At 61.2% G+C, this 14,124-nt stretch overlaps 1 protein-coding gene across 3 annotated transcripts in view; it reads right to left on the bottom strand.

Moving 5' to 3' along the window:
* The window catches only part of PRDM16 (PR/SET domain 16), a 337,722-nt gene extending 334,261 nt beyond the window's left edge, over positions 1-3,461 (bottom strand). For all 3 annotated transcript variants that reach the window (XM_065935908.1, XM_065935909.1, XM_065935907.1), the window contains exon 1: positions 3,334-3,461. In XM_065935908.1, the coding sequence (XP_065791980.1) occupies positions 3,334-3,370 (37 nt within the window). In that variant the 5' untranslated portion in view covers positions 3,371-3,461. The remainder of the gene's footprint in view (positions 1-3,333) is intronic.
* Positions 3,462-14,124: the final 10,663 nt, after the last annotated feature.

Below are 14,124 nucleotides of genomic sequence, written 5' to 3' on the forward strand. Positions count from 1 at the left end.
CACCCCTGTCGCACAGACCCCTTTCCAAGGAGGTAGCAGGGCTAACAGCCCCCACCCACACCCACCCCCATCCCAGAGGCTAGGTGGTAGCTGGCAGCTTCGAAGGGTAACTTCCCAGGCCTCAAATACACCGTATCTATGACTCCGGGGTCTGTTGCCTCCATGGGGATCAGGTCTCACGGGTGCTCCCATGGGGGCTGGACACAGTTTTGGGGGCACATCCTCCCTCACACAGGGTGCCCCAGCTGTGCTGTGAAGAGGTCAGGAGGGCACGATGGCTGTGCTGACCTGCCCACCTGACTCTCAACAGCACCAGAAACACAAAGCTTTTGTGTGCCATTTCATTTTTAAATGCAGGGCAGGGACGCCTGATTTCCCCACTGGCCAGCAAAGCCCCACCGAGTGTGAGGGGACACTGCCAGACCTGTCCTCACCCAGATCAGCCTTCCCAGGCAGCTTGAGACAGAGGGCTTCCAGCAGCTGATCCGTAGCCCCGGCCTGAGAGCCCCAGTGGCCTCTGCCCCTGCAACTCTGAGTCCCCATGCGGACTCCAAAGATGCTACCAGCTCACCCAACACATAGACTAAGCAGGAGAGAGCCCCTGGAGAGGGGTCCTGGGGACACACAAATGAAGTTAGAGCCCCAGATACACCCTCTGGAGCAGTCCTCAAGCTCTGAATCAGGGAATCTTAACATCCCACCACCACCACAACCTGGCTGTCCTTCCATGCCTGGCACATGACTGCAGGCACAGCCCAGTGCAGCACACTGGCCCTGTAACCATGACCTCTTTCCCCTCCCCCAGCCCCCTGACCCTGGCAGGATGTAGCTTGGAGACGGAGGTTCTGTTAGGGGACTAGGACTGCCCGGCTGCGGTGGGGATTCAGGTAATGGAGTCAGGTCCCCAGGGATGTCCACATCTGGCAAAAATATCGTCCAAAGAAATGAAATTTCCCAGTGGACCCAGTGTTCTGTGTCCAGCAGGCAGTGAGGTCCCGTGCCTGCCTGAACCACCTTCTTGGGGAAGGCTGGGGGCAGCTGTCCTAGCTGTGTGTCCCAAGCAGGAGGAATTCCCGGAGCTCGCACCAGTGTTGGCTCCATCTGGGTCTGGGCCTGACAGACCTGCTTTGGCGCTGCGGTTTTTCTCCATAAGGACTCCCAGGAAAAGGAACTCTGTGCTCTGCCCTCCCCTTGAGTTCAGTTCTCCCGCCGCTGAGCCAGGCTGCAGGTCTATGCCAGGCATCCATTCTAGGCCCCGAGCAGAGCCAGACCGGGAATCTTCCCCACCTGTCTGGGGTGGAGCACAGAGAGCTGTGGGCCAGACCGGCGGGTGGGGGACGCTCGGAAGTTTCCGCGGCCGCGCAGAGCGCAGGGAGCCGGCCTCTCGCTTGCAGCGAAGGCCGGGCGAGAATTCGGTCGCCTTCCACTTTCTCACTCCACCTTAGGGCCCTTCCTCGGTGAGTCTGACCCGGGCGGCCTGCCGCCGGGAAGCCGAGTCACTGAGAAGATTCGCGGTGCACAAACAGACCCGATATACACACGAACACGCACACTCCACGCGTCCGCCGGCGGGCAGGTAACACACACACAGTCCAGCCGCACCAGTCACTAAACACAGGGCCTTGTTCGCACCAAGAGGGGCCAGAGGTCACAGAAGGCCAGGGAGGCCGAGACCAGGAGCACTGGGCACAGAAGACTGGAAACAGGCGCTTCAGCGAGGGGCCCGAGCGGCCGCGGGCGGGTCCAGGGGCGTCCTGTGGAGGCTGGAAGTTGCTTTTCCCCCGCGGGCCCGACGCGCGGCCTACAACTGAGCGCGGAGCTGGGGCTGTCGGGCCGAGCCGACCGACCACCGAACCGAGAGGGTAGAACTTCTTCGGAAAACCGCCGTGAGTTTCGCGCCCCCTGGCCTCACGCTTGGGGGCTCGGTCCTGGGCGCTGCGAGGGCCGGCCGGGCAGGGTCTGGCCCAGGAGGAGCCGACTGATAGTCTTGGTGGTCCCGCAGGGATTCCCAAGGGGAGCGGGTCCCTCAGGCATTTCCCAAGGGGAAGCGAGTGGGCGGACGGCCGAAGAGGAGGGGGCGGCGAGAGCTGGAGGCGCGGAGAAAGCTCCCGGCGACGCTCGCCGCTTCGCTGCAGCCGGGCCGCGGCCGGGCTTCGGGAGCCGCGCTCGCCGGGCCGCGGCGCCGCTGCCCCCACCTGCCCGCTTCTCGGGCCGCAGCCCTGGACCGGTGGGCCTGGCAGTGAATGGCGCCAGCGACCGGGGCGCGGAAGGTGCGCGGGCGGCCCCAGGCGCCGTGGCGGGCTGCGGGGCGGGCGGCGAGCGCTCCCGGCCGGCGGCGAGGACCGGGCCGGCGGCGGGCTGTGCGCGCGGAGCCCGGGGCTCGGCCCGAGACGGAGCGAAAGAGAAAGTAAGACCGGGGACCGGGCAGTCTCGCCGGGGGCAGCTCAGTCCCCGCCGGGCCTCGGGGCTGTGCCAGGCGAGCGGTAGCGGGAGGGTCTGAGCGGGGCCGAGGTCGGGGTGGCGGCGGGGAGGAAGGCGGCCCGATGGGGACCCTCCTGACGGGGGCACCGACGCCGGGGCGGCCGCGCGGGCTGCCGGAGTCGCAGAGAAGCGCCCGCCGCCGCACGGGGCACCAGTTGGGAATAAACTTCACGACCACAGTTCCAAGCCTAGGGAAACATCTCCATTTTGCTCTCCCAGTGGCTGTGGCTATCCTGCCGACACCACCCCTGCCTTTCCTCCCGCAGAGCCGGGTGGGCGCCGGCCCGCGCCCCCTCCTCCGCCCCCTCCCCGGCTCGGGGTCTCCCTCCTCTGCGCCCGGCTGGCGGACGCCAAAGGCGGTGCTCTAGCGCCCACTATTTCAAAAGCCCGGAATATGATTTGACCAGGACTGAGAGCCACTCGGAGAGAGAGGGAGCGAGCGAGCGAGGAGGAAAAAGTTGCTCTCCCCTTTCGTCAACTTTTCACTAACTTTCGCTTTTCGCTCCCCTCCACCCCCAGCCCTCCCCCTCCGCCCCCCTCCCCGGCCCCCACCGCGCGCCTCGGGTTCCCGGGCCCGAGCGCCTGACACTGGGGGGGGTGGGGGGGGAGGGGGTTCGGCGAGGAGGGGGCCGGCGCCTTCGGGGAGCGCGCGGCCCGGGCGCCCCGAGCCTCCGCGCCGAGCCCGGCCGCCCTGGAGCGCGGGAGGCGGAGCAGCCCCCGGGCCGCGCGGCCGATTCGGGGGCCGAGAGCCTGAGGCGCGCCGGCCGCGCCCCGACGCGCACCCCTGGCCCGGACGCCCCGGCCCGCGGCCCGGGCCCGGCGGCGCTGCGCGGCCGAGCGCGGGAGACTTACTTTTGGCTAGCTTCCTCGCCCTCGCCTTGGATCGCATGGTGTCGGCTCGCGGAACCTCTCTCCTCCTCCTTGAGTCCAGAAGCAGCTACACACTATCTTCATCTCCCCAGCATTGTCAGTTTGGACACCTTCGCACATGCGCACAGAGCACTCAATCTGACACCCCTCGCCGGGGCCAAAAAAACTTTGCAATGTATTCATCGTCTTCATCGTCGCGCCGCCGCCGCCGCCGCCGCCTCGGCGCGGGATTGGGGGGCTCTCCTCGGCCTTCCCGGTCTTCACCTCACTTATCTCTCACCCCCCCCCGCCCCCTCCCTCCCTCCCCCCCCCTTTTCCGCGCAGCTCGGAACTGGCCCTTTAAGAAAACATTCCGTGCTCCGCGCTCCCGCCCGGGGCCCGCACCCCGGACACTTTAAAAAGACCCAGGTGGCCCCGGAGGCGAGGTGACTCCCCCCCTCCCCTGCGTCGCGTCGCGCGGCTGCTCCCGCCCCAGCTGGGCCGAAGATGGAGTGGCGGCGGCGTTTGTCCTCGAGACTTCCTTGGATCTGGGGGCAAACGCGCCGACAGTTCGGACGCGGGTCTGGCTGGTTTTGCTTCGTTTTATTGCATTTTATTACTAATTAAAAAGCTTCGCGTTCACCGTCGTCCCAGCCCGCTTTCCTCCTGGCTCTCCCCTCCGCCCCTGCCCCTGGCCCGCGATCTCCCGAACCCGGCTCCTCCGAAGCCTCTTTCGGGCCCCGCCGCCCCTCTCGGGCCTCCCCGGCCCCCGCCCCCTCCCCTTCGCCCCCACCCAACCGCTCTAGCTTCGGGCTTCGCGGCTCAAAAACAACAGCGGCAGTGCCGCCAGCTCCGCGCTCAGCCACTGCCCCGGCCAGCGGGCGGGACTCGGACCCGCCGCCCTCGGTCTCGCGCGGAGCTGCGGGGAGCAGCGCGCGGGGCACTGGGGAGGTGGCGCCCGGGCAGCCGTCCCAACGCCCGGCCCCCCGCACCTCGCCTCCCTCGGGCAGGCCCGCGCTCTCCTGCCTCCGCGGTCCTAGGTGAGTACCCAGCGGCGCGAGCGCCCAAGCTGGGCCACCTCGAGCGACCGGAGTCTCTGGGGACACGTCCCCCTCGCCTCTCGCGGCCCAGGTGCGTCTCGGGCTGGAGAGCGGGTGGAGGAGCAGGTGCCGGAGTGCGGGTGGAAGCCGACTGGGTGAGTGTTTCTTCTGCCCTGCAGCCCTCAAATTCGGAGGTGCGGCAACGGAGGGGCAAGGCTGGCGCAGGCCGGGTGTCGGGGCCCAGGGCCCTGGTGGGGACGGTGAGAATTGCCCTGTCGAGCATGTTTGGGATTCAAGAATGAATTGGAAGCAAACGGAAGAGCTGACATCCCCGCGCCCTTTCAAGTACCGGGGTTCCGCCAGGCTCCGGGACTTGGAACTGCCTGCAGAGTCAGCCTGAGCCGGAGAGGGGTCCTGGGCAGCGGTGCGGGGTCTCTGTTGCTCCGAGGGGGTCCGGGCGGCGCCCCTCCCCTTTGTTGTGCAAAGAGACCAGTGGGGCCTCCTCTGGGATCTACGCTCGGAGCCCCGTGCCCTTGCCAAAACGGAGGTGAACTGGCAGTGTCCAAGGAGCTACCCCGAGACCCCAGAGTCCTAGCAGAGACACCCCGATGCCGAGGGGTGCATGGCCCACGCTACCCCAGAGGAGAAGCCTGAAGAAGCCCCGCTTGTCAAAAGCCAGCGGCAGCGCGCTCGGCCTTCCGCCCTGGCCTCTCTGTAGTCCGAATTGCTTCCCTGCCGGGATCCCAACCCCGACAGAGCCCCTACTGCTGGAGGGGCTGGATCACCCTCACCGCCCAGGATGGAGAAGGCACTCTCTGCCCGGCTCTGGTGCCCACCGGCTGCCACCTCCACTGTTTCCAGCCCTTGGTGAGTGTTGCCCGTGGTGGCAGCGCGGAATTCACCCGCAGCTCAGTCTCGTGGCCCACCGCCTTTCGGCTGCCTGTCCCCCACCCCCAGCCCCCCACCTTGTCCTGTCCCAAACTCTGACCATCTCTCCTGGAGACTGGGCAAAGAACTGCTGGAATCAGAGGGTTCCTGGGCCTTGCTACTGGCCCCTCTGGGGCTTGCAGGAGAGTAGGGCATGGCTGCAGGTCCTAGCAGGCTCAGCCCTCCCCTCTGCCCCTCTGCCCAGGGTGTGTGAGGGGAAGGGTCGCTAGGAGAGGAAGGAAGGTGGCTGGAGTCCTTCATTTGGAACTGTCTGCCCCACCCAACCACTGCAGGCTCTAGCTGGAGCAGAACAGGGCTGGGCACTGGCCAGAGAAAACACAAGGTCACCCTCATACCTCCGTACCCCATGTTCTCCCATCTCGTTTAGGCCAAGGGTGCTACAATGGCTCCTATGAAGCACCCCCACCTGCTGTGAGTGTCCCTTCCCCACCCTGATCCCCACCTTTGCACTGTTTCTCCCACCCGGAAGGCACCAGCAGGACCCGAGGTCAGGAAGGCCCAGCTTCCTTCTGGGGGTGCTCCAGCTCACTCAGGACCTCTCCACGCTCCCTCCCTCAGCTCAAGAGGTGATTAAAATTGTGGAGCACCATTCAGACTCTGGGATCACACCCTCGCCAGCCCGGGGAAGGAGGGCAGGTGTCCTGCAGAGAGAGCCAGTTGGTGCCCGTGTCTCTTTCCTGTGGTCCCCCTGGGCCCTGGAGGGTGGGGAGGGGCTCAGCTCAGAGCCTGCCTGGGGAGGGGTAAGCTAGCGATCAGGGATGGCCAGGAAGGCAGCTGAGGTACTGACACCCCCAGGGCACTCTCTCAAATTAGCCTCGTCAACTAAAGAAGCCCCGGCAGGCCGTCCCCAAGGCCATGGCCCTGGCCTGGCCAGGCCCTGCCCCCGCGTGGTGAGACTTAGACCTAACCAAGAGCAAGCAGGTCAGGCTTCAGGGAGAGTACTGGGGAGTGAAAGGATGGAACGGAGGAAATCAGAGACAGGTCCTCCCGGTACCCAGCTCCATGTCCTGTCCCCCTTCCCCCCCAACTACCCCCCTCCCTGCTGACATTAGGTGTCTTGGGGAAACAAGCTGGGCCAGTAGAGGCAGAAGAGGAGCAGTTTTCATTTCAATAGTACTAAAAGGTTGAAAGGCCGTTTTTCAAAGTGAGCTAAGCTTTGGGGATTCTCACGGCTGGTGCAGGGACTTGGGGACCCCGCACTGGGGTTGGAGGTGCAGAAGTGCCACCCATCCCCGTTGTTCCTGGTGCCCTCCTCAGGGGCACTTCCAACTCTGTCAGACCATCGGAGGGTGGATGAGGTGTGGGCAGCTGCGTGCTCTACACCCTATGAAGTTTGGGAGCGGACTTCAACCCTGGGGTCTAGGGCACGGAGAGGGGACTTTTCCCAGCAGCTTCTGCCACAGTCTAGAATCCTGCTTCATCCCAGAGCTCAGCCCACTCCCAGCCTTCCCAGCAAGAGAGAAAGTGTGGTTGGAGACCCAAGACCAGCTGAACTCCTTTGGGAAAAGGCTGGGTTTGGAAGGGAGCAAGTGAAGTTAGCCCTGCAGGGCTGTCAGAAGCCTCTGTGGACCTGGGGCTCCCAGGAAACCCAGACCAAGGCGTCCTGCACTCCCAGCGTCCACCCTGCGGGGCTAGAATGTCCCTTTGCTCGGCCAGGAAGGGGCCCCATGCCCACTTGTGGAGGCCTGGTCTCTGGAGAGGAGGTCTGTATGGTGAGGTTTGAGTGCCTGGAGGTGCAGGGTCCGAGATGCCCAGCTGCCCAGTCGAGGTCTTCAGGCCCAGAGAGCCCCTCTGCTGACTGCGGCTGGGAGGTGGGAATGGGCAGCCTACGAACCAGATGCAGTGACCCTGCTAGGTTCCCCTCTGTGCTCGCTCGCTGAACTTGACCACCGGCTTCAGGTGTTCAGTCTCCCAGCTCCATCGGATTCCAGGTCAAGTTTTGTTCATCCTCAGACTCCTGCTCTGAAAAACAGAAGCTGGGGAAATAAAAGCAGGCTCCATTAGTTTATGAGCTGGCTCCTCACTGAGTTCCGGAACTGCCCCAGGAGGGGGTCCAGACCGCCAGTCTTGCCCCACCCACAACTTGGGGCCAGGCGTCCGGCTGAGATGGAGGTCTCCCTCTCTGGGCACTTTCTGCCCAGAATGGGAATGGCTCCTATTTGAGCAGCAGCAGGAGGAAGACCACGAGGGACGGACGCTTAGGGACAAGCAGTATGGTTCCCAACTACACAGAGAAGAAAACAGAGATGGTCTCAGAGCCCAGCAGGGGACCCTTCAGGGACTGAATGCTTTCCAGCCTGGGGTGATCGGGGTTTGGTCCAGCAAGGGGGTGGGGGGCACAGACGACCCACAGAGCCCTTTCTTCCCCAGCCGGACCTCCACACCGGCCTGCCACGGGTGCTACCCCAGTACTGCGCCTCAGCTGGAACCACAGGCGCCTCCCTGGACCCTGGGGCTGATATTTCAGGCCCCTGTTTGACCCTCTTCCTACCCCAGACGGAGAGGCACTTGCTGTGACCCAGGCAAGGTTACAGGACAGAAGGACACAGGTCCTGATTTCTGGCCCAGCGAGTTCAGAAGCCGTGTGCCAAAGCCGTTCCCTCTGCAACTCAGAGCAGACGCCTCGGCCGGGCACCCACACCAACTCCCTGCTTCTGTAGTGGGTTGCAGAGAGGGTCCGGCCACTTCCAACCAAGACTTCCTGGGGAATGTGAACCATGCAGCAGATTCTGAACAAACCCCAGATGTTCGGAACCGGGGCTGGGGGACGCTGTCTTCTGTATACAGGCAATCTCCTGGGAGGGCCTGCTGACTCTTCCGCCTGGTCCTGGAGTCCTGGCCTGGGAGCCACTGCTCAGGAACACAGGTGCCTGGGAATCGCAGCAGGGGTCTGCCCCAGGCTTTGGGAGGAGGCGTGTAACCGGGACTTTCGTTTTCTTTTTCTTTTCTTTTTTATAAAAAGAGATTGAGGCTGTGGGCTTGACCTCCCTCCTTTGAGCCAGGTGGGAGATGGCTCCGGAATCCCGGCCCAAACTGTCGCCCCAGGAAGCGCAGGAGGCGCCCGGCGACTCCTTCCCCGCGGCGCGCCAAGCGGGCCGAACTCCGCGGCTGAGTCGCGCGGCTCCAGTCACCGCGCGCGGGCTCGGGCTCCGGCCTCGGAGAGCGGTAAACGGAATCGGTTTCCCAAGGTTTCCCTCTTCATCCCAGGGCCTTTCAAAAGCCGCTCACGAATTCCGCCGTCCAGTTTACGCGGATTCTGAGCGTCGCGTTCATCCCGCGCCGCCTGGAAAGGGAACCCTCGCGCCGCCCGCATCCCCGGGCCGCCCGCCCGTGCACGCGGGGAGCAACTTCGTTCCCCTGAGCGCCCTGGCCCCGCGGCGCGGGCAGAGCTCCGCCCGGCAAAGGTGGCACTGTGGTCGCTCCAGAACGCTGCCTGCGTGGACGCGGCCGCCGCCTTCTGCTCCCGGTTCCGGCTGCGCGCGGGCAGAGCCCTAGAAACAACGAAAACGGCGAGCAGCTTTGCTTTCCGGACGTCGGAGTCCCGGAAGCCTCTGGGTGCGAGCCGGTTCTCCGCGCCCCTAGATGCCCCAGAGCCGAGCTCACCACCGGGCCGCCGGTACCGGAGCAGACTCCCCCAGTCGGTTTGCCGGCAATCCACGCCTCGGTTTGCAAAGCCCTCTCCTCCGGACCTTGGTCCCTGCCACACCGCCCTCCCCCCGCCCCGACCCCGACCCCGACCCCGACCCCGACCCTGACCCCGTTAGTTTGGAAACCAAGTTTCGCCTTTGGTCCCGCTGCAGACGTGACCTCGGAGGAGGAGCTGCGGGGAGATGCTTCTCTGAACCTCAGTTTCCCCACCTGTGCAACGGAGCCATATGTTCCTGCGCCCCTCCCGGGGTTGATGTGGGATTGGCGGGGAGAGAACCTGGAAAATACCCGACGGGGCCCAGTTCTGCCCACCTTTTGGGGCCAGGTTTGCGCCGGTGGGGTTCAGCTGTCGTGCACAGACTAGAAGGGGCCCAGGTTGCTCCTAGCGATCGCCGCCCTCCCCCCATCTCCTCCATCTCCCCCCCCCCCCCCCCGCCGCCCTCACCCCGGAACTCCCCTCTCCGCGGGCGCGTGGTGGAGGTGTGAGGGTCCTGCTTGGTGCCTAGGCATCTCCGCTCAGCCTCTGGCCGGGGTGTTGCTAGCCCTGGGCGTTTCTCTCAGGTTCCTTTGAGGCCCCGCGTGTAGAAAGATTTTAAGGCAACAGGCTCCTACTCTCCGGGTGGTACCACCGGACACCCCAGATCTCGCTAAGGGTGGGCGATGGGACTGCCCCGGGAGGGGACTGGATTACAGCTGAGCTCCTAGAAGGGAATTTACTCCTCCATACCCCCTCCATATGCCACCGTAGGGGGTAGCCAGCTTGTCTGGGAGGGGCCCTGGGGCATGTGACCTGGGTTTAAAGATCAGCCTGGGGACTTCCTTGGTGGTCCAGTAGTTAAGAGTCTGCCTAGCAATGCAGGGGCGCAGAGCCGATCCCTGGTCAGCGAGCTAAGATCCCACATGCCAAGATGCAGGGCCAAAAGATTAAAATTAAAGAAAAAACTATCAGCCTTAAACTATGAAGCTGAGCCGTAAGGGAGAGAATTGAGGAACTGAATGCCTTCATTCAGGGGAGGGCCATGGCCTGCTTAAAATGTCCAGACTGCTCACTGCTTCTGGACAAGACCATTGGAGGGTAAGGGGTAGGGAATCGGGTGGCCAGGGGGGACCAAATGGACAGCCTCTCTCCAGGTCCCTTTTACCTGCTGCTAAACCAGTCATCGCAGGAAGCTCTTTTAAACAAGCAAGAAAACAGAAGAGCCCAGGACCGCCCCAGGCAGGGGAAAAAATTACCCCTCGTGCTGCCTGACCCGAAGCTGATGGAATCGGTCGAGGATTACCGTCCCCTGGGGCAGGGCCGCCTGCTTCTGCTTCAGGCACCCAGAGCCCACAACCCTGGGGCTGCAGGGAGGGAGCGGGCACTCGCGGTTCTTGGCTCCGCTGCCCCTGCCAGGACTTCGCCACCTCTGAGGCAGTGGGGCTCCCTCCACCTCCGCCCTCGCACATCCGCAGGAGGTTCCCTAGTGAAGGAAGGACCAGTGGTGGCCAGAATGGCAGGTCAGGGGACCTCACTGAGGACTGAGGGCTAGGGTAGCAGCCCCTCCCTCACGGGAGTCCCCCCACCCCCCGCTGTGGTATTAGTGAAGTTATTATGAGTGTCCTGCCGGATAGGGGGCAGCAGAGGGACTGCCTGAACACTGCCCCCGCCACTCACACAGGACGCCCTCTGCTTCCCTTCCAGGACAAGCAGGCAACTTTAGGGGGTGGGGGGAGGGAGCAGATCAGAGGAACTTAGCTTATTCAGAGCCAGAGGCTTCCCCATTCTACCCGGGGCTCCGGGGCAGCCCCCCTCCAGCTTCCTAGGCGTCCCAGTTTCCCACAGTGTAATATGGAGGTGAAAAAGTGGGTGTTGTGGGCATAACTGCAGGCAAGTTTGCTGCCTGGTGCCTCCTGGGAGCTCAGGTTTTTGGAGCTGGGACAGCTAGCAGCAGGGTTCCCTGCACCCTCTACCCCTCCTCTCCCAGAACCAAAGCCTGTTCCTCGAGCTCCGACCTGGATTCATGGAGGGCTGTTCCCTGCTCCCTTGCTGGATACAGAGGGCCAGTCGGACCAGGACGAAGGACGGGGCTCCTGGGAGCTGTGGGTTCCCCTCCCCCTGCGGCTCTTCATGGGTTCCCAGAGTCAGGCCCACCCTGCCTTCAGCGCCTCTCACAGGTCACCATGTGCCTGCTGGGAGGCCGAGGCTCTCAGACCATGTGCAGGCTGCATTTATTCATTCAGTCATTGACTTATGGCCAGAAGCCCTGGTAAGGCTGGGGCTCCTGAACTTACAGTCACACGGTGCTGAGCTGAAGTGAAGGCTGTTTGTTCCCTCACACCTGCAGCTTCCAGAGCATCTTACCCTGCCCTCCCCCTCCTCCCCCAGGGTCCCAGTGCCTGCGACTGTGCTTGGAGCTCAGTGAATGAAAGAATGAATGAATGAAGAGGGCTGAGTGAGTTGAAAGTGACCCTGGGATCCCCGAAGGCTGATCTCAGCCCTAGAAATGGGGGAGGGGAGGTTCAGTGACCTTCCAGGCCATGGCCATGGGGTCACAGCCCTGTGCTGAGCATCCTTTCCCTGCCCTGCATCAAGCAGCCTGTGCCAAGTGACAGGGATGCAGCAGTGAGCAAACCACACAAGTGCCCTGATGTGCAGCACATGACTTGGAAAAGGGAAGACCACTTGCTCAGGGGTGAGTGAGTGGGTGGGGTCAGCCGGGTGCTGGGGACAGCAGACACTGGCAGAAAGAGCATCCTCAGGAGACATGTGGTCTGGCCCTAAGTTCCCTGGCCTGGAGTATGGAGCCTAAGGGGTACTGGGGCTCCAGAGCCAGGCAGGGTGCTGGCGGTTGCCCCAGTCACTCCCACCCCTGGGCTCTGTCCCAGTGCTTATGGCCCTAATCCCACACCGTGGAACCCCAGTGAGGAGACACTGGTGCTCAGAGGAGCGAGGACTTTCCTGGAAGTCAGGGCAGTGGGAGTCACCTGGCTGACACAGAACCCTGCTCCAGGTGACCCACGAAGGTTGTCTGCAGAGGGAGGAGTTTCCATCTGTGACCTTTCCTGGTTTCATGACCTGCCAGAAGTGTGAGCTCCAAAGGGGGGATCCTGACAATGACCAAGATGCTTATTTGCCTGTGTCCAGAAAGGCTTGGCTGCCAGAGTTTGTATTTCCTCAGAGTCTAGCTGTTGCTGGAGAGTCAGGACCCCTCTCGGTGTGGACATCCCAGGGCCATTCTGGGGCACAGACCAGTGGCTTTGGGGGCCTGGTTTGGAGCCAACATTTCAAGCAAGTCAGGCTTAGAATCTGGGCTTCTGGGAAGAAATTTCCAATCATGAAATGTGTCATTTGAAAAAATATATGTGTCAGTTAAGTGTGCACTGAGCCTGGACCACATGGGATAGGGTTGTTCTAATAAACACGAATAAGCCCGTTTTCACATTAGAGAAATAACAGTTTCAAGTAGAAATGTGGTGCTTTTAAAAGAGGTTAATTAATAAACAGCAGGTAATTGTTCATGGCACATGGTGGCAGAGGGTAATTTTCATTTTAGAGGAGAGAAGGGCCAAATGCCCCCCCCCCCCAACTCAGATTTTTTGTGTAATAATCACCTTGGCTTCACCTCCGCCTTTAATTTTTACAGCTGGAGCTGTTTATCATCGCTCCAACTTTCACTAAAAAGGAAAAACTATCACTTAAACAAAGCCATTGAAAACTCAGCATCATATGTGGATTTCTTAACATAAATAAATCATACAAACCAAGATTTATGTTCTCCCAATGATGTCATTCGCTGAAGGCTGCCTTCCCAATCAAATCAGTGGTTAGTGACTCTCCTTTTGTGTGTGTGCTTTTTGCAAAATAAGAAAAGCAGTGCTGGCATCCTGGCTGCTCTCTTTCTCTGCTCCGCCCAGGACATCAGAAAGGTCTCTCCCTGCATCAGCACAACTGGGTCTAAACGGTGAGCACAGATTCAATGCCACAGATGGCATTTCAAGCCTTTGTTTTTGAAATGCAAGTTCTAAGTTGAAAGACTGTTAAGGCTTCCTGAAGGATTTGCTCAGACCCCAGCAGAAGCTGGGGAGCCTGGGGGTCTCTCGGAGCCTAGGGTGAGTTTGACTGCAGGGTCATCACACTGAAATGAGCGAGGACCTCGACCGTCACCTGTGATGGGGAGATGAGTTGTGGTCGCTCCGTATAGTGGAGGAATGTCAGTCACAGCAAAGAACGAAGCCCCGATGTGGACCACAGTGTGCACGAAGTCGGCAAACGAAGCGAGTCAGAGCAGGTCACGTCCCATTCTATTCCACCTACGTGACATGTCCAGGATGGGCAAATCGACAGAGACAGAAAAGAAACACGTGGTTGCCAGGGTAGGGGAGAGGACGTGGTGGGTAACTGCTTCCTCGGCACAGGATTTCCTTCTGGGAAGATGAAAATGTTCTGGAAACAGATGCCCACTTTATTTATTTACTAAAGTCTTCCTTGTTTGTTTGTTTTTATTGGCTGCACCGGGTCTTAGTTGCAGCACATAGGATCTTCATTGCAGTATGCAGGATCTTTAGTTGCAGCATGCAAAGTCTTTGTTGCAGCATGTAGGATCTAGGGGTCAAATCCGGGTCCTCTGTGTTGGGAGAGCAGGGTCTTAGCCACTGGACCACCAGGGACATCCCAGACAGCCCATTAAAAATGGAGACCGTCATACTATGTTAATTGTATCTCAATAAATCTGTTATTTAAAAATCACTACTGAGAACATATGTTTAAAAAGCTTTATGTTCATTTTAAAGTTTTTTCTATTTTGAAATGATCACACAGATGGGTGAGTGTGTAAGACTGCATGTGCATGTATCACATGAGCACTGTCCCCAGCTCCTGAGTGAAACATGAGCTTGTGATCATTTTTCTTCAAAGTTCTCTGTGTGGCCCCTTCCCCTAACTGCATCCCCTTCAACCAGCCCAGAGGTAACCACCCCACAGGTATTTGTGTTAACCATCTCCTTGACTTGTTTTCCAGTTTTATCACCCAGGACAGATCACTGAAAATGGGAGACCAGCCACAGAAGCTTCAGCTCAGTTCAGTTCAGTTGCTCAGTCATGTTAACCCTTTGTGACTTCATGGACTGCAGCACACCATGCCTCCCTGCCCATCTCCAACTCCTGGAGCTTGCTCAAACT

Source organism: Muntiacus reevesi, chromosome 5 (assembly GCF_963930625.1).
Source record: "Muntiacus reevesi chromosome 5, mMunRee1.1, whole genome shotgun sequence".
In the NCBI taxonomy this organism is placed as follows: Eukaryota; Metazoa; Chordata; class Mammalia; order Artiodactyla; family Cervidae; genus Muntiacus; species Muntiacus reevesi.